Source organism: Lucilia cuprina, chromosome 4 (genome assembly GCF_022045245.1).
Source record: "Lucilia cuprina isolate Lc7/37 chromosome 4, ASM2204524v1, whole genome shotgun sequence".
In the NCBI taxonomy this organism is placed as follows: domain Eukaryota; kingdom Metazoa; phylum Arthropoda; class Insecta; order Diptera; family Calliphoridae; genus Lucilia; species Lucilia cuprina.
The window spans coordinates 77,732,481-77,753,367 of record NC_060952.1 but is presented as its reverse complement, the minus strand read 5'-3'; the positions used below and the strand labels follow the sequence as shown (position 1 = coordinate 77,753,367).

At 31.2% G+C, this 20,887-nt stretch overlaps 2 protein-coding genes across 3 annotated transcripts; one reads left to right on the top strand and one right to left on the bottom strand.

The window, feature by feature from the left end:
* Positions 1 to 1,659: 1,659 nt before the first annotated feature.
* LOC111678068 (SAFB-like transcription modulator) lies at positions 1,660 to 8,592 on the bottom strand. 2 transcript variants are annotated; one of them, XM_046948582.1, is made up of 8 exons: positions 8,275 to 8,592; positions 7,721 to 8,219; positions 6,992 to 7,124; positions 6,895 to 6,923; positions 3,667 to 4,669; positions 2,982 to 3,134; positions 2,503 to 2,922; positions 1,660 to 2,436 (listed from the first exon to the last, which is right to left on the bottom strand). In XM_046948582.1, exons 1-8 carry the CDS (start codon positions 8,392 to 8,394, stop codon positions 2,082 to 2,084), a joined length of 2,712 nt encoding a protein of 903 aa, XP_046804538.1. In that variant the 5' UTR covers positions 8,395 to 8,592; the 3' UTR covers positions 1,660 to 2,081. The 2 variants fall into 2 exon arrangements, with proteins under 2 accessions (XP_046804538.1, XP_023295072.2); XM_023439304.2 differs by having other exon boundaries at positions 2,503 to 2,925; positions 8,275 to 8,591.
* A 1,688-nt stretch (positions 8,593 to 10,280) lies between these two features.
* On the top strand, positions 10,281 to 11,555 carry LOC111678069 (40S ribosomal protein S3). The gene is made up of 2 exons (XM_023439305.2): positions 10,281 to 10,412; positions 10,695 to 11,555. The coding sequence occupies exons 1-2, from the start codon at positions 10,383 to 10,385 to the stop codon at positions 11,388 to 11,390; spliced, it is 726 nt and encodes a 241-aa protein (XP_023295073.1). The 5' UTR covers positions 10,281 to 10,382; the 3' UTR covers positions 11,391 to 11,555.
* The last annotated feature ends 9,332 nt before the right edge of the window (positions 11,556 to 20,887 follow it).

Sequence of the window (20,887 nt, the reverse complement as noted above, 5' to 3'; positions counted from 1 at the left end):
TCTACAAAAACAATTTCGGAAGAACAAAAATTTAATATTTTAATATTTTAATTATTATTTTAATCATTTCACAAAAGTATTATTTGCAAAAAAACAGGTGTTCATATGGCAATACTAACAACTTAACTAGACTTAAATCTAAAACTGTATGTAAAACACAATCATTGGTTAAAGTTCGCCTAAATTTGTTCCAACTTTAATCTAACAGCAAGTTAATCCTAGTTTAACTGAGTAGTAAGAAACCGGCCTAAAGGGGATTAACATAAGATAAAATTTATTTTTACATTAAATATTTATTAATTGTCATTTGATTGTTAACTCAAAAACCCATTCACAGTCTTTAATTCAGGTCTGAGTTGGGGAACTCTCGCGTCATCGCGATTATTTCTTAAACGCGTTCAGGCTTGTGTCTGTTGCCTGGCTTTCGACAGTTTTGCATCTTTCACGCACTGGTGTAGTGCATTACTTCATATAACTGTCTACATTAACCTCGTGATTTCGAATCACCTCAAGTGAGGCTATGTTTTATTGGTGGAGACCATAGAATACTCAAACGTTTTTAACTGGTGGAGGCCATAAAATACTCACTGATCTCCTGGTGGAGATCATTTAAACTCAAATATATACTGGTGGAGACCATTAAAACTCTGGAACTTTTTTCTGGTGGAGACCATAATACTTTTGCTGAAATCAAGTCCGGATGCTCCAACTTCCTATACGAAGATATAGGCCGTTTGGAGGTGTTTTCTCTGGACAAACGTGTGATAACCTGGCAATATGTGTGCTTAATGCACCGCCACGTACTTAAAACCCAAAAAACCCATTCAAAAAGATTTCAACCTAGAAGTTTCAGTTCTAAGAAGTGACCTTAGATTGAGGATTGGAAACCGAAATATAACCCGGATTAAAAATATGGCCCGGATTAAGTGAGAACCTACAAAAGATGATTTTTTTGGTTCTTCAAAAGGTACTTTTTGCAAATTTCTATAATATTGAACCTGGAAACATGTAATTAAGTATGTATGGCTCGGATTAAATGAGAACCCATAAAAGGGGACTTTTTGGTACTTTTTCGTTCTTTAACAGTTACTTCTTGAAATTTCTGTAATATTGAACCTAGAAACATGAAATTAAGCATGTATGGCTTGGATTAAGTGAGAACCTGGGGACTTATTAGTGCTTTATCGTTCTTCAAAAGGTACTTTTTGAAATTTCCATACTATTGAACCTAGAAGCATGGAATTAAGTATGTAGTCTGGATTAAGTGAGAACCTATGTAAGGGGACTTTTTGATACTTTATCGTTTTTCAAAATGTACTTTTTGAAATTTCTATAATATTGAACCTAGAAGCATGAAATTAAGTATGCATGGTCCGGATTAAGTGAGAACCCATAATAGGGGACTTTTTTGTTCTTTAAAAGGTAACTTTTGAATTTTCTATATCATTGAACCTAGAACCATGAAATTAAGTATGTAGCCTGGAGTAAATGAGAATTTATAAATTGGGACTTCTTGGTACTTTTTGAGTTTTGTACAACACCTACCTTTGTATTAATACCAAGAAAGTCACACCTTTGAGCAATATTGTGCAACTTTCTATAACTAAATTGCAATTAGCAGATCTTTATAAAATTCCAATTAACAAGACCTTTTCGATATTATTTTAAAATTATTTTATTTTATGTTTATAATGCATAGTAGACGTTTAAAGGACATCTAAAAACCTAAGATTAAACGAGCATACAGATAGCATGTATGAAAATTATTGTATTTGAGGTTATCAAAAAATTTGACGCTTTTTTTGTAATACAAATATAAACTAATACAAATAATAAAATTATCATAAACAAAAACAAGTATAAAACAATTTAACATTGTTTTTCATTTCCGTAATACAAAATTATGTTGCAACTAAAAATTCATGAATAAAACAAGGGTTAAAAAAAAGAAAGCAAATTGAATGAACAATAATTAAAATATCTTTTGAAAGTACCAAAGAGTTTCTAAAAGAAGACACAAAAGAAACGCGTTTTGAACGTTAATTTAATGGCTCTGTGTTCAGTGTATATTCGGCAGGGTTTTAATAGCGTGAAGATACAGGACCACCATAACGATCTTGTCCTGGTCGGCTGCCGCTGTTATACATGCCACCACTGCCACCAGCACTGGGATAACCGCCGCTAGAACGTTCATTATAAGTGCGATCATAACGATCCTGTGATGTTGGAATGGTACGCCAACTGTTATCATCTGCAGCACTGGTTTTTGGCCAGCCAGAACCTGAATTGTGAAGACCTGACGACATACCATTGCTGGAATATTTCATAGATGAACTACTGCCGCCACCCATGTGCGATGACGACGACGAGGCCCAGACAGCATTGCTGCTTGAACTGGTGCCATAATTAGCAGAACTGTCATAACGTTTGCCGCTACTGTAATAAATATTTACTTGTGAAACATTGCACGTAACATCAAATACACTTTGCAATACACTTTACCTCATATCATCCATGCGTCTGTAATTATGAGATGAATTACGGTCATCATAACGTCCGCTGCCACTTGAGCTCTTATGCAATGATGAACTGGAATGATAAGAACTGCCTCCCGCAACACCTACACTAGATGAAGGCATGTGACGTATTTCAACTTCACGTTTGTAGTCATCGCGTGATGATTTGCCGGCCGAACTATAATCATCTAGGCCACGTTTGGAGGTGGATGATGTCATATAATCAGAACCACGTTTGCTATAATCGTCTGTACTACGTTTAGTAGGTACTGCTGCATAGTCATCTATAGCTGAACGTTTAGCACCAGCACCACTGCTGCTGTAATCCATTCTCTTAGAAGAAGATGAACTATAGTCATCTAAACGTTTGCTGGATGAAGTACTGATATAATCATCTCGCTTGTGACTACTAAATAACAAACATTTAGATTCCCAAAAAAATTGTACGTTTTTATATGTAAATACCTTCTTGAGGGAGCCAAAGATGCATCAAATCTTGGTGGAGGAGGAGCATCATAACGATCTGAGGCTGATGTACGTTTACGGTCATCACTATAACGATCATCGGTACCACGCTTGTTTAAACGTTTAAGAGGATCTTCACGAGTCTCCATAATTCTTTAAATAGCGACAGCAAAACACAGCAAAACAAACAGGATGCACAAAGAAAAATGTGGAAGAAGAGAAAAATAAAAGCAATATTAGTAAATGATTTTGCCAAACCAAAAGTCTAACTAAGAACCCCACAAACTAAAATTTGCAATCAGCTTATCATTGTCTTTTTTCTAAAGGGGGTAGTAATTCGAAAAACACACGCATTAAAAGCAACTTTATACAACTCGTCAAAAACCAACGAGGATTTGTTTTTGGGGGAATTTTGGAATGAAATATTTGAAGGGAGTAAGAGACATCAATGTTTTCTTCGAGAAAAAAAAACAATTAAATATCATTTGTTACTGCGTAGAGATTTGATGAATAACTCACGGTTATTGGAAAAAATTTGGAATGATTGTTTTTTTTTAGAAAAAAATATATATGAATCATTGCTTAAATCTAGGTAAATACTTCTTGGAAAAATAATGTAGTGTGCACTTTACGCGTGTTATAGTAGTTTAATTTGGATTTGACTTTTTTAAACAACTTAGCATACTTCATTTGTTGACGTTTAATTTCTAGACGTTCCAATTCAAGTTTTTCACGCTCCAACTTCTGGCGTTCGCGTTGCAGGCGCAGCAATTCAGCCTTTTCACGTTCTAAACGTTCACGTTCCAAATTCAATTTTCTACGCTCCTCAGCTAAACGTTGTTCTTCGATGCGCTGACGCTCTCTTAGTTCTCTACTTATTCTTTCTTCCTCACGCATTGCACGCTCACGTTCACGGATACGCTGGCGTTCTCGTTCTTCGCGTATTTTCTTATACGACAGTATTTCTCTTTGACGTATACGCTCTCGTTCGCGTTGACGATGGTCTCGTTGGCGATCATGATGGCGACCGTTGTTGTTATTGTTGTGATGTATTGATCGACGTTTTAGTGATGAAGTATCGGAACGGCCGCGATCACTGCGACTGGAACCTTTGACATCATCTTTCTTGTCTTTATCGTCTTTGGTACGTGAAGTTTTATCTCTGTCATCTTTTTTAACACCACCATTATTTTCATCTTTCTTACCCGCATCACTTTTACGTTTACCATCATCCAGAGATGATTTGCCACCATCCTTGCTAGAATTTTTCTTTTCATCATCCTTCTTTTTGGATTCTGAACGCGATGAACCAGAAGTTTTGCCACCACCATCCTTTGCAGAATTTGCTGAACTACCACCAATTTCATTTTTAGTACGCTCCACAGATATAATACGTCCATGTAATTCTGTGCGATGTAAATGATCGATACAGCGACTGGCATCACTCGATGATGACATGGTAACATAGCCATAACAACGTGTACCGGGTGTACGTGTATTCGTCACTACCTTAGCTCCAATTACTTTACCATATTTGGAGAAAATCGTTTTCAAATCACTGGCTCGTGTCAATGAAGACAAACCGGATACCCATAAGTTGCGAGATGTGTTCGATGATGACGTTGTTGATGTTTTACCACTGGATGATTTTGTATTGGTGGCAGCGTTGTTGTTGGATGATGATTTTTCTGGAATTTCCATATAAATAATAACAGAGTAGAGAGAGAGAAGGTTGAGTTATATATAAATTTGTTGTTTGTTTTTTTCTATTTTTTTTTATAAATTAAATTAGATTTTTATCACTTTAACTGCCACTTTTACTGAAACACTTTTCTTTTGTGTGTACATATATTATTATGTGTGTTTGTTTTCAAATATTTTAAGACTAAATCTAAACACTTGTTTTACGTCTGTCTATGCAAGAAAGTGTGAATTTAATATTTAATATTACAGCAATGTACAGCAACTGTAGTTGAGAAGAAGTTCTGCGCCATGATCATTAAAATGTATACAGCTTACTTTTTGGAGTAACATATTCCAGCTGAATTTTGTCTCATAACGATTTTTTATTCCCAACAGCATTCATTAAACTGATTCATGATTCAATATTCAAATTAATTTTAAAACAAACTTTTCTCCAAGTTTTGAGATAATTGTCTATTCGATTAGAGGATCAATGTATATTATACTTTGTGATTTAAATATCTATTTTTGGTTTTACATTTATTGTGCAAATAAGTTAAAATTTGGTAATAGTTGTAACGCCAGCCATATAAGGTATATATTTTAATCAATTTATTATTTTTTCTGGTTATTGATAACAATTTTTAAAGATGACCCGCCAATAAGTAAAAAGTCGATGATATCAACAATGTCTTTCAAGGGATTTGAATTTGTTGTTTTAATATCATTTTCAATTTTCCAAAAGAATTCCTTCCTTCAAGATTTCGTACTTCCTCCAGAGTAGCTTTTGCTACATAGCAGCTGATTGAAGATTTGATTGGAGATCAAAATAAAGTCGAAAAATTTCACTTTTATTGAAACAATATATACAGATAGTAGACTCTAAGGGAAAATACTTCATACTCCTTTATATTAACTTGAGAATCAAAAACTCTGCAGATACATATTATGTTTTATTCGCTGGTGTAAACAGACGACAAGCATCGAAGCTGGTAGATTCAAATGATACCTATAGCCGTCATATTTTATTTTAAATATTAATTTTACTATCGCAGTCTAGTTTTTTTTATTCTCCGACATTATTTTATCAATAAATTAATAATGTAATTTCATTATATCCATGTATTCTAGTAATTTATTAATTCTTTATCATTTATTGAGTAAAAGTCAACTTGTTAAAAGTTTAGAATAACAATGACACTGAAGGTAGAAGTTTCAATCGCTAAGAATCCATTACATTCAAATGTTGCCCTTAAGATCTAGTTAGCAACGAGTTTTTTAATTATCCGACATTATTTTATCAATAAACTAATAGTATAATTTCATTATATCCATTTAATTTAGTTAATATTGGGATAGTATTCGTGCATCTGGATAACTTCATCATTTATTGAGTTAGCGTCAAGTTGTTAAAAGTTTAGATTCGCAATGACACTGAAGATAATAAGTTTCATTCGCTGACGGACAAAGATACCAAGCTATGAAGCCCTTAGATTCAGATGATGCCTACAGCCATTATATATTATTCTAAACATTGTTTTCTATATCTCAGGCTAATAAACCATTTTTTTAAATTATCCTACATTATTTAATCAAAAATGTAGTTTAATTATATCCATAAAATTCTGTATTACTGAGTAACTTCATTGAATATGCGTCAACTTATAACCACAGCACTCCAAAAAGTTGAAGACAACATTTTTACTTTCTTTATCAGCAAAGCTTTTTACTTATTTTAAAACTGTACCTAGCGTTAAAATTCCAAAAGATCATTCAGTGCTAATTACTGTTCAAAGTAATATAAGTATTTATCTACAGTTATCTCTATGATTTCCTAATAACTTGGACATTTTTGCAGGATTTTTGATGAGTTAGCAGCTTTTCATGTTGTAATATCCACTATTATCTATATTATTAAACATTCACGGAAATTTTAACTCCTCCTTGTTATTGATGTTACTTACAGTATAAGAATTTTGCGATTTTGTTCCATTAGAAAAAATATCATCATATTCTTTCAGATTTTCACATGTTTGTTGAATCACATAAATTCACACTTTCTTGCAAATAAATATTTTCGTTTAGCTTTTTTCTCTTCTTTTGCTTAACCTGATTATCAAACACTGTCACTTTATGTTAAATAATGTTCATATATACATACTCTAACAACTTTAAAGAAATATTCTAAATTTTTCTTAAATTTCCTTTCAACTTTGTTTATAAAAGTTACCTTTATCATCTTTTGATTTAGATTTATCGCTGAAAAGAAAATTTATTATTTTTATTAATGTGATTCTTTGGCCAGGACTTAATTTCTTTAAACTTACTCCTCTTTTTTATCGCTAGATTTATCATCTTTCTTTTTATCCTTATCATCTTTGTGACTGAATTTTTTATCATCCTTACTGGATTTTTCTGATTTACCATCTTTTGAGGATCCCTTGTCTTTTTGATGAGAAGCTAGGAATTTAATAGAAGTTTAATTTACACGATAAAGCGAGCAGCAAGATAGTTATCTAAGAGCTATATATATTAAAGAAGATGAAGTGATATTCCTTGATTTTTGAAGAGCACCTAATTTTGATAAAAAAAATGCTATAGTCTATGGAAAATATGGATCCCTAACTAACCAAGGACGAGTCAATATTGATTTCCTGCTGAAAACAGTGAGTGGTTTATCATACTCCATATAAACATTTGAAAATCATGCATTTTTTTTATGTACCATGATTAGGATAAAAAAGATTAAAAATGTTTGCACTATTTTTGAACTTATTCTGTGAACATAAACGATACATTTGTAGGGAGAAATAGGGGTCCTAATTTTTTAAAAGTTATCTTTTGATCAGTTTCGGATCATTTTAACTAAGTAGTTGAGAATAATTTTTAATTTCAATTTCTATTCATTTTATAGGGAGACATTTATGTATACATATTAAAATCAATTAAATATTTAAAAATGTTCTTAAAAATATTAACATGTGTATAAAATAATAAATTAATTAAAAATTACTTAAAAGTAACAAATATAAAAAAAAAACGAATTCTTAACTTACCAGTTTTCTCTTTATCATCAGGAGCCTCATCATGCAATAACTGCTGTTCATCCTCACCAATTGTTAGATTAATACCTTCTTCATTATCATTATTGCCAGCATCACCATTAGTTTCATCTTCGTTGTTTAATAAATCATCTGTTTCATTATGTTCATCATTGGCTCCTTCATCTTCCTCATGTGGTTCTTCATGATCAATATCATCTTCAGTATCCTCTATATCATTTACTATGACACATTCATCATCAACATCGCCAACCTGATCGACTTCATCATCATCGTCATGGCCATAATGTTCTTCTTGTTGAGGTTCTTCTTCTTCATCTGCGGGTTCTTCCTTTATCTGAATTTCTTCTACGGGTTCCTCTTTAGGTTCTGTTTTATTTTTAGTATTTTTTTCTTCTGTTGTATTTTTAGGTGCGGTAGGCTTTTTTTGCGGAGTACCTTTGCCTGGGGTAAATAAATGTTTAGCTGGATCTAAACCTTCACCTTTTATAGCCTGAACACAAAAACAATTAATTAATAAGAAACAAATGCATTTTTTGTCAAACTACCTTTTCCAATCGTTCCATTAATATAGACTTTGGTCCGATTGTGTCCAATTTTCTTTTTTCTAATTCCTCCTTAAGGTCACACACACGTAATTCATTTAATTTTTTGCCTGTTTCAGACATTTTGCTAAATTGTCTTTTAAACACTTTTATTAATTGTCTTTCTTATTAAGAGTATTGTTTAATTATTACACAGCTTTTAAGCTTTCAATTTATTTCCAAAAATTCAAAAAATTTATGATAATTTTTCAGTCTGCAACGCTGTATGGAAAATTTTTTCTTCAAGAATAAAAATGGCGTAAAAACTATGAATGGTGACAATAACCCAGCGCCGACAAATATTAACGGCGGTGGTGGCTAACACTAAAAATGTCGACGGTGGTTTATAATTGACTGTAAGCCGGCTAAGTTTTCAACTACACCTAGTATTTAAATCTTCAACGATTTGAAATAAAAACGGAACCTGAGAGATAAGAATTGGGATTTTGGAAGCAAATATTTTAAAAAACGGAATTGTCGACCAGAGTAGGAAGTTTTCCAATATTCATACGTTCCAATGAAATAGTTTATAACTGTGTTGAAGAACTCATAAAAATACTTAAGAACACAACAATGTTCCTCAATGTTCCATGATTTCTTTTCTAGAATCAGAAGTTCTATTATAAAAATCATCAAATAAATGTTTATTTTTATAGAAAAATGTTTTGGAAAATTTATTATTAATATCTTGAATTTTGTAGAAAATATATTATAATTTTACTGTTAAATACTGATTTTTTCTTAAGTGGTTAATTAATGGAAATTATTCGGTTTATTTGTTATTTAAAACTTGATAATATTTATTCAAACTATGAATTATATCAAAAATTAATCGAATAACTGATAGACGATTAGACATTAGACATTAGCAAAGATCTATGGTAAAATTTAATTTTCGTATGGTGGAAAATATTATTACTATTGCTGTGCCAAACGAAATCTTTTTTGATAACATGAAATTTTGACAATTTTCACTAATTTCACAAGAAAATCTGCATTTATTTCAATAAAGGAAACTCTTTTGTTGATTTTTTTATTATTAAAATGAATTTCTACAATCACAAATTTACTATAAACCAAATTTATAAAATATTTTATTTTTTGAATTATCAAAAATTTACATTTTCAAGTAAGACCTGGTTCACATTGGGAAACTTTTGCTGAGAAACCTTTGATTTTGTGTGTGAGAGAAAGAGATGGTTGACATTTCTTTCACTTTCTCTCACACACAAATATCAAAAGTTTCCCAAAAAAAGTTTCCTAGTGTGAATCACGTCTAAATTTTTACCGATTGGCACACACTCTGAACGACGATAGCCAATTAACCTTTTTCTTCGACACGTTCGTAATTTCTTTCATTCATTATTTGTCATTTTTGGGAATATTTGTTTGTGCATGATAGACCTGGTTCACACTGGGAAACTTTTGATTCTGTGTGTGGGAGAAAGAGATAGTTGATATTTCTTCTCTTTTTCTCACACACAAAAATGAAAAGTTTCCCAAAAAAAGTTTCCTAATGTGAACCAAAAATATTAAGATATATTTTCTACTGTATTATTTGAATAAACGCATGTATGACGAACAATGGCCTTATGTGATAGGGGTGGCCTTATGTGGTAGGTATTAGGTCGATTTTAGACGAAATCCTAAATAACTTCATCGAAAGTTTGCTTCGAATGGGCCAAACAATTTAAGTGGAAAAAACCGGAAATTTTTATTTTTGTTCAATTTGATACGAATTTAACAAAAAATTAGAGAGAATATTTATTTTGCCAGTCAAATAAATTTAATTTTTTAGCAGTACATAAACTTTTTATTATGACAACAAAAGTACAACCCTGCTGTTAAACTTCCCTAAAACAAAAAAATGCAACACTGTATGGGGGTCATGGTGAAAACGCCCGTAAACAAGTAATCGTGTTGAATATACATTTTTTATCCGTTTGGCATTACTGAAATCGATAACTTTGGTAAAATGAACTTGGTCACACTTTTTACGATGACGGCTGGCCGCCATATTGCTCTTTCTTTCTTTTTCTGACCACGTTCTCTGCGAGTCGTATGAAATAAACATGAGCCTCACAATTTCCAAAAAACGCAAGGTAATTTTACAAAAATACCTTTAAATTAATTATAATTTACGGTATTTTTCTATGGCATGTTAAAAAGTGTAAAAATTTTATGTGAAAAGTGTTAAAATATGATAAAAACAGTGAAAATCATGAACTAACCTCAAAATGTGTCAAGTGTCAAAATATGTTGACTTGCCAACTTGTAGAGGCTGAATAGAAAAAAATGTATACAGATTAGAATGAAAGATTCTTTTTAATTAAATTAACAATTGGCGATGAAGTTTGTAATGTGTGTTTTCTTTTTTGTTGTAGTTTGTTGCCGATGGCATGTTCAAGGCTGAATTGAACGAGTTCTTGACTCGTGAACTCGCCGAGGATGGTTACTCCGGTGTTGAAGTACGTGTTACCCCCGCCCGTACTGAAATCATCATCATGGCCACCAAGACCCAACAGGTTTTGGGTGAAAAGGGTCGCCGCATTCGTGAATTGACCGCTATGGTCCAAAAGCGTTTCAACTTCGAACCTGGCCGTATTGAATTGTACGCCGAAAAGGTCGCCACCCGTGGTTTGTGCGCCATCGCTCAAGCTGAATCCCTCCGTTACAAGTTGACCGGAGGTTTGGCTGTCCGTCGTGCCTGCTATGGTGTCTTGCGTTTCATCATGGAATCTGGTGCCAAGGGTTGCGAAGTCGTTGTTTCCGGCAAATTGCGTGGTCAACGTGCTAAGTCCATGAAATTCGTCGATGGTCTCATGATCCACTCTGGTGATCCATGCAACGATTACGTTGAAACCGCCACCCGTCACGTTTTGTTGCGTCAAGGTGTTTTGGGTATCAAGGTCAAGATTATGTTGCCTTACGATCCCAAGAACAAGATCGGCCCCAAGAAGCCCTTGCCCGATAATGTATCTGTTGTCGAACCCAAAGAAGAGAAAATCTATGAAACTCCTGAAACAGAATACAAAATGCCCGCTGTTGTGCCCATCTATGATGAAGCTGCTGAAATGTAAATTAGCAATGTTTTTTTAAGAGTTTAATAACATACAACAATTCTTTATAAGAATCACAAGCGTAATATGTGAGGATCATGTATTGTTTTTTTTATAAGAAAACAAATATTTTGAACATTAGTTCAAAATAAAAATAAATGTAAAATTTATTTTAAAAACTCTGAATTTTCTAAATACTTTATTTTAATTTTTTTACATGTCTTAAACGTTTAAATTCAATAGATGAGATCAGGTTTAGATGATTAAAATAAGCAAACATATTGTTTGAAAATATTTTATTCAAAAAAATAGATGATTAAAACATTTTGTTCGTTAATTGTATTGCTACAAATCTTTTTTTTTCTATTTTACATTTAGACGGTATAACTGCATTTTATTCCATTTGATATATCTTCTGGTTTTTGTTAATTTTGGTTGTAAAAAAAATGTATGTAATTTGTTTTACATTGGCAAAATGTACATATCAAAACATGTTTATTGTTATTTTGTAAGATTACATTCCATTATTTTTAAAAGCGCGCTACTCCTATTTTTGCCTAATTGCTCCGCAAGGTTTTGTCTCATATCTTTCAATTATAAACGATTGGAAATTGAAATTTAAAATGTTCCATGCATTGTTTAAGCACATATTCGCTATTTATCCCCAAAGTATTTTAACCGTTCCAAGAGTAATATTGGCCCTACGGCAAAATTTAATTAATCCAAATTTTGGGATTTAATAAATTTTTTTTCAAACTTTGTGATTCAGAATAACAAATCAAAAAACGTTGAAAATTTAATTTAAATTCTGTTTTAAGAGAAATATGTTATTACCAATTGAATGCCGATCTCCGTAAATTGGCCGTCAACATGGTTCCCTTCCCCCGTCTTCAATTTTTCATGCCTGGTTTTGCTTCTCTTAAATACTGATACCAAGAAGATGATCACTACTTGTGATCCTCTTAAACGTTTGAACTTAATAGATGAGATCAGGTTTAGATGATTAAAATAAACAAACATATTGTTTGAATATTGTTTGATAATTTTAATTCTACAAATCGTTTTCTTCTATTTTACATTTAGGCAGTATAACTGCCTTTTATTCTATTTGATTTGATATTTATGGGTAGTTGTTCAAATTTATTACATCTTTTAGATTCTCATAATTTCATTTACCACATGTAATCTAAAAAGTGCTCCGCAAGGTCTTGTCTCATATCTTTCAATTATAAACGTTTTAAATTGAAATTTAAAATGTTCCATGCATTGTTTAAGCACATGTTCGCTATTTATCCCCAAAGTATTTTAACCGTTCCAAGAGTAATATTGGCCCTACGGCAAAATTTAATTAATCCAAATTTTGGGATTTAACAAATTTTTTTTCAAACTTTGTGATTCAGAATAACAAATCAAAAAACGTTGAAAATTTAATTTAAATTCTGTTTTAAGAGAAATATGTTATTACCAATTGAATGCCGATCTCCGTAAATTGGCCGTCAACATGGTTCCCTTCCCCCGTCTTCAATTTTTCATGCCTGGTTTTGCTTCTCTTAAATACTGATACCAAGAAGATGATCACTACTTGTGATCCTCGTTATGGTCGCTACTTGACCGTAACCGCCATCTTCTTTGGACGAATGTCCATAAAGGATGTCGACGAACAGATGCTTAACATCCAGAGCAAGAACAGCTTATACTTTGTTGAATGGATTCCCAATAACGTAAAAGCAGCTGTTTGCGATATTCCACCCAGAGGCTTGCAAATGTCTGCTACCTTTATTGGTAACTCCATCTCCAAGATGCCGAATTTAATGAAGAACAAGAGGCTGGAGTCGAAGAATACTAATAGCATAGTTTAGTTATATTTTTTAACAATAAAGTAAAAAAAACAGAATTCCCAAAGCAAACAACTTTTGAAAAATATCTGAAACAATTTGATCCGTGTTTATCGAAAACTAAGTACTTATTACATATATGGTTATTACGTTTGTAATTTCTATAATATAACCACGCTGTAAAGTGCATCCCTATGTGTGTCCATGATGAAATTTGGAACATACTATTCTTTCGACCTAAGGACAATGGTTGAAATCTGTTTATTATTTAGCCTAGCCCCCATACAAGCGTACCACCTGAATAGGGGTTTTGAGCTCAAGTATCCGAAGTATAATTTACACTTCAAATTTTTGTAATGATCGGGTCTCATTGGGACCTAGTCACTATAGAAACTCCCGTTCAGAAAAATACGTATTGGTTCTTTTCTTTAACTACACTACACTTTATGGGATTCGACGCTGTCTCTTATTTTGCGTAACCTCTTTAAATAGGTTGATGGAAGGATGCATAATAGTACATTAAATCCGAAGAAATACACATGGGCCAATATCGGGCATGTTGTGCGCTTATTTTCATGAAAAATTTATTCATTGTGCTCGTAATTCTGTGTGTCCATCATACTAACTTCAGACTTGCTCATTTTGAGGAGATTTCTCGACTTGGATAGGATCTTTGTAGTTCTACCCACAGTTTCATTGTTCCAAGAAACCTTTTGGAATTCTCTCACCCATGGTGAATGGTTAAGCGTTTGTAAAGAGCTTTCTTCTCTTTAAAGCTATTATATTCGCCCTTTCGTTGCCGACTACTTCCGAGTGGCCTGGAACCCATATAATGTAAACTTTACCTCTGGATGAGTATTCAGTTAGAGCTTTCTTACAATCCAATGTGTTCTTAGATTTAATTCTATCACCTGATATCACCCTAATTGCCTTCTGGCTATCGGTAAATATATTAATTTAATTTACAGATTCCGTTATTATTCGGACTTCTGCCTTGAAGCTTGTGTTATTATTAGCAATGTAGAACGTCAGACCCATGTTATCCCCCAAATTAGAGCCATCTAATTCCTATAAGTTCTCTAGGGTTCTTCACCATACATCAAAGTAAAAGTTAGGTTATAAATCCAAATATATACGGCTAATATGAAAAACAGTAAGGGCGTACTGACGCCACATACTAAGCTAATGTTGTAGTTTAAAGTAAAACTCTCCAATACAGAACAAAAAGGACAGCCTGATTAACCTTAAGAGATAATGACAATGATGCAGGACATTCATCCTTTATCCAGAGTTGAATTACTATTGTTATCCTATTTTAAAAGTAATTTAGAATTATGGTAATGATTAGGGTTTTATACATCGACTTTCGAATAATCGAACAATCAACTTTTTGTTGAAAAAAGTTGAAACGTCGAAGTTGACTATTTTGTTCCAAAAAAGTCGATAACTCGACTATCGTCTGTGATAAGTCGAAAAAAGTCGAATAAAGTCGAAAAGTCGTAAAAAGTCGAAAAAAAGTCGGAAAAAGTCGAAAACTCGAAAATTGTAGAAACAAGTCAAAAACTCTAAAATAGTCGGAAAAACTCGAAAAAAGTCAAAAAATAGTCGGAAAAAAGTCGGAAATAGTCAAAAAGTCGAAAAAATCGAACAGTCGGAAAAGTCGAAAAGTCGAAAAAAGTTTAAATGTCGGAAAAAGTCGAAAAATGTAGAAACAAGTCAAAAATAGACGTAAATTTAAAAAAGGGGAAAAATAAGTCAAAAACTCTAAAATAGTCGGAAAAACTCGAAAAAAGTAAAAAAATAGTCGGAAAAAAGTCGAAAGAAGTTGAAAATAGTCAAAAAATTGAAGTCGGAAAAAGTCAAAAAAAGTCGGAACAAGTCGAAAAAAGTCGGAACAAGTCGAAAAAAGTCCAAAAGTCGGAAAAAGTCGACTATTTATAAAATACTTATAGTCGAAAAGTCTAAAAGTCGACTTTCAATTAAATGAAAAAAGTCGAAAAATTAACTTTTCATAAAATGCAAAATCGATTTTTAACTAAATGAAAAAAGTCGACTTTTCGTTTCAACTATAGAACACTAGTAATGATACATTCAGTGTCGCCAGATATGGTGATTTATCACTAAATTGGTGATTTCGTGTTATATTTGGCTTTTTGGGGATTTCTTTTTATATTTTCCGCTTTTTTTGGTGATTTTTTTATAAATATATTTTCACAATTATATACATTCTCGTTTTTGTACATGGGTCGTTTTTTAAATATTTCGAACAGGTTTCTTACATTACTCTCTTCGATTTCGAGAAATTCAACCCTACATCTATTGGTTTGTTATTGTTTGATGTTTTTTGGGAAAACCATTAGGATTTCAATTTATTGGGGACATAATTAAACATTTTCTGGCAACACTAGACACACTTATAGTTAAAGCATACTTTAAAGTGTTTATTTCTTAAATATTGCAATTCAAAAACAGTTTAACTTATTAAACTAAGTTAAACTATAGTTTAAAATTAAACTTACGAAGTTATAAACATACATATTTATGTTGTTAAAAACTGCTAAGAGTACAATTAAATGGACCCCCATAAATATGCATTAAAATTGAAAGAAAATTATTTGAATACCAACAATTTTATAATATAACTTTGTCCGATTCTTGATTCGTTTATTTCTTTATTTTTTATTTAAACAAAATACAACATAATCCCTTTTTTATTAAGGAACTTGTTAAACATTCACTGATTATCATCATCTACATAAAACATGACAAACAACGAACGAATGAACGAGGAGGAAACAAATGAATAAATGCTTGAGCAGCAACAGTAACCAACAATATTTAAGTTGTTTTCTTGTTAAATTACAATTGCGTTGTGTTCAATACAATACTTGATTTGGATGTCAACTTAGGTTACCGACCATGTCTTCTTCTGTATGTGGACAATCATCATGCGTTGGTGCAAAGACACATATACACGCTTTAAATAACAAAGACTATTTTTCAAAAATAAAAATGTAAAGAAATTTTTGTCAACATTTTTTTTCGTTTGCCTTTTGTAGGGTAATCCGGAATGACCCACATATTTGCCAAGATCACAAAGAAAATGTAAATGCAATTAATGAATGAAAGGTACTATGGAGAATCATATTTACAAGCATTTAATTTTATGTTTTAAGTTACTTTAATTTCTTTGTCCTTTAAGGCAGTGATGGAAAAGTATCAATTGTTTCGATAAATTTTAAAATCTAGTCTAAATTTTAAATTATAAACTAATATTTATACCAGACTATTATAGACCATAGACTAGACTGTAGGCTAAACTATATACATACTACACTAGATTAGACTATAGACTATATTATGGAAATACACTAGACTATAGATTTTACTATAGGCTAAACTATAGACTAGACAATAGAATAGACTATTGACTAGAAAATATACCAGACTATACACTAGGCTATAGAATAGACTATATTCTAGTCCATAGACTATACTATAGACTAGACTATGGACTAGACTATACTATAGACTAGACTATACTATAGACTAGACTATAGACTAGACAATAGACTAGACTATGGACTATACTATGGACTAGACTATAGACTAGACTATAGACTAGACTATACTATAGACTAGACTATACTATAGATTAGATTTGACTATAGATTAGACTATAGACTAGACTATAGCTAGACTATAGACTAGACTATAGACTAGACTATAGACTAGACTATAGACTAGACTATAGACTAGACTATAGACTAGACTATAGACTAGACTATAGACTACACTATAGACTACACTATAGACTAGACTATAGACTAGACTATAGACTAGACTATAGACTACACTATAGACTAGACTATAGACTAGACTATAGACTACACTATAGACTACACCATAGACTACACTATAGACTACACTATAGACTACACTATAGACTAGACTATACACTAGAGATTAGACTATAGTTTAGACTATAGACTAGATTATAGACTTGACTATAGAAGAGACTGTAGGCTTTACTATTGACTAAATTATAGGCAAGACTAAACTACAATTTAGGCTGTAGACCATTTTTTTAGCCCACTATAATTTTCACTTCTATTTGAGACGTAAAACAAATGTAATAATTCAAACTTTGTATTCAGCTATAGAGGAACCATTTATTTCAATTTTTTAATATTTGCAATTACGATATTTCGATTTTATTAGCAGTTATTTTTGTTTGTAAGTATGTGTGTACATGCTACAAGATCACGCATCAAATATTAATGGAACACAGCCATAAATCTGAATTGGATGCCACAAAAGGATTCATTACTTTATGAGCTTTAATTAGACAATAGTTTTTTGGAATTAAAAGGGTGTAATGTTGAAGTGATGTTAATATAAAAACATTAAGAAAATTTCAAAATACAAAACTTTATATATTAATCTCAACTAAAATAAAGTATAAAAATATAAAAACATCAGTTAAACATGCGAAACCGATCGATTCTTTATTCCAATAATGTTATCCATACCACTGGATATTAATATATTTTATTTCTGAACGAATTGAGTTTACGATATTCATGAAATACAACTTATCGTAATTATCCTATTTCGATGTGTGCAATTCGATCCCAGATCTGTTATATCTATAATATAAAATAACATAAAATTTTACCAAAATCCTATTACAGACATTAAAATTTGCAATAATTTTTAGTTTTCTAAGACAAATTCCTTCTGGTTGTTGTTGTGTCGTAGTTGCATTAAAAGGCACCTGTTTACTTGTTGCAATTGCTGTTGGTGTTGTTATTGTTTAACATTTTACAATGATCGTCGGTGTACAACATAAAAAATTAAGAAAAAGTATGTTTTTTTTAAGATTAACAAAACACTAAAATTGTAGCAAAAGTCTAAAAAAAACGTGAGCATAATAAAAGTGCTTCAATGAAGAAATCTTGAGAAAATTTTTCAGCTAAATAAATAAAATAATTGTTACTACTTATGTGTAAATAAAAATGGGGCAGGCGAGTTGAATGAAAACTAAAATGTTTACCATGCAATTTTTGCTCCTTTTGACAAAGTGTAGGATACAACTTCTAGCACGCCACTGTTCAATAAAGTCTTAATTTTTTTAACGATAGAAACTCTCGTTTTAAAATAGAACAGAGTATTCAATGAATTTGGAACATTTTGTCTGATGTACTCTGTATAAATCCCATAAATGAAATCAAACAACTATTGCTATACATATGTATGTGTATGTAGAATTTTACAAAACAGATTCATTAGCTCTACACCCTACCTCACTTTAAAATCTAACAGTGTTTTGTGACATTTGTAAAAATGAACACAATTCGTTAAATTCCATCCAAATATTTTAACATTTTCATATCCCAACAAGTAGGAAAGTATAGTCGGGCATGGCCGACCATATGATACCCTACACCATGAGTATATTTTTACAATTTTTACTTTTATAAAATGTTTATTTTTTGTAAAGAAACTTTTATATTGAATATTACCATAATTCCAAAATATTTAAGCCATTTATTGATAAAAAACTAAAATTTCTAAATGAGGCTTTATATAGGTCAAATATGGGCCGATCCTCGGTAAATTTGGGAAAAGGATATATTTCTAAATAACAGTTAGTTTTGTTGAGTTTCATTGCGGTACAAATGGTTACAAGTCAATTTTAGGCGTTTAAGTCATTTTTTGAAGGGGGGTTTGTATGGGGGCTAGGGTCAAATATAGGCCGATCCTTACGAAAATCTGCAGCATCATTTACTTATATAAAACTTATTTGTGCCATTTTTTAGAGAGATAGCAGTATATTTGACGTAAATATAGCATAAAAAGTTCAAATCGGGAGGTACGGTTGTATGGGGGCTAGGTGAAATAATGGACCGATTTCAACCATTTTCAATAGGCTTCGTCCTTGTGCCAAAAAACATGCTTGGTCCAAATTTCATCAAATTATCTTGAGAATTGCGGCCTCTACCTTGCGCACAAGGTTTACATGGACAGCCAGCCAGCCAGCCGGACAGACGGACGGACGGACGGACATGTCTTAATCGACTCAAAAAATTATTCTGAATCGATCGGTATACTTTAAGGTGGGTATTGGACCAATATTTTTGTATGTTACAAACATCAGCACAAACGTATAATACCCTCCCCACTATAGTGGTGTAGGGTATAATTATATGTATGAATGGCATAAACCCACTGTTCACAAAAAAAATTGGGAAGAAAACTAGAAAGAAAAATTAAACAAAAATTGGTACCTGTCAATTTCATTTGAAAATCATGCAAAATACATTAACTCATGAAAATAACATAAAAAACACAATTTTTTTGTGAACCATTATGATGTCGTATGTTAGTAAAATTGTTGGATGTACCACTTATAAATCCATAAAGTGTTTAAGAGTTTGTATGTAGAGTAAGTACATATAACACATTTATTTGAAGACAGGCTTAACTCAAGATAGTTCATTTTATTTTTTTAAATGAATAACTTAAAAAAATTATAGGATTTAAAAAAAAATCTTAAAACAAATAAACCATGAGATCATTTTCATACAAAAAAAGTTTTAAAACAAAATATCGATAGATTAATTCAAGTATTCTGTACATAATTGTAGTAAAACCGTATTAAACGTATGTATTTTGACTTATATAAGGTAAAGTCATATTTGGTGCTATTACGTATGTATTTAAGTGATAGAAAATAGATAGATAGTTAGATAGATAGGTAGATAGGTAGAAAGATATATATAGAAAGATAGATAGATATATAGATAGATAGATAGATAGATAGATAGATAGATAGATAGATAGATAGATAGATAGATAGATAGATAGATAGATAGATAGATAGATAGATAGATAGATAGATAGATAGATAGATAGATAGATAGATAGATAGATAGATAGATAGATAGATAGATAGATAGATAGATAGATAGATAGATAGATAGATAGATAGATAGATAGATAGATAGATAGATAGATAGATAGATAGATAGATATTATTACTTATTTTGTAATTTTATCATTTAGTAATACCCTAAGAATTTTTCAAAATTCACTAACTTTATTTTTGGGTGTATTAAATTGATGTTATGAATGCGTTTTATTTTAAGATAATGTATTATTGAATTTCATACAAATGTTAAAATTTATATATTTTTACATAAATTTTATTTAACCATTATTTACAGGTTAATAGTTAAACTAATAAATTCTAATAACAAGTTTGTTATTTATACGATTCTTCTTAATTAATGTCATAAACAATCATATAAATTGCTTTTAAAAACCAAAATATTTTAAATCAATTTGAATAAGTAGTTGTACGAACTTGTGGAATCATTAAAAATATTATTGATGAGAATTTAAAATATAATTTATATAACAAATAAATAAAAACAAATTGAAAACATTACAAAGTCAATAAAAACAAATAATAAGGTTTTTACGTTTTTTTCAGAAATCGTTAGTATTTATATAAAGGTTGATATTATCATGGAGTTGATCATGAGACTTATTCGTTTACATCAATTAGATCAAATTTCCCGGTGATATATTTAAAGCCGAAAACAAATTAAATATCAATTTGAAATAAAATCGACCGAAGTATTAAGATGTGTGATAAATATATTTTGATAATTTTTA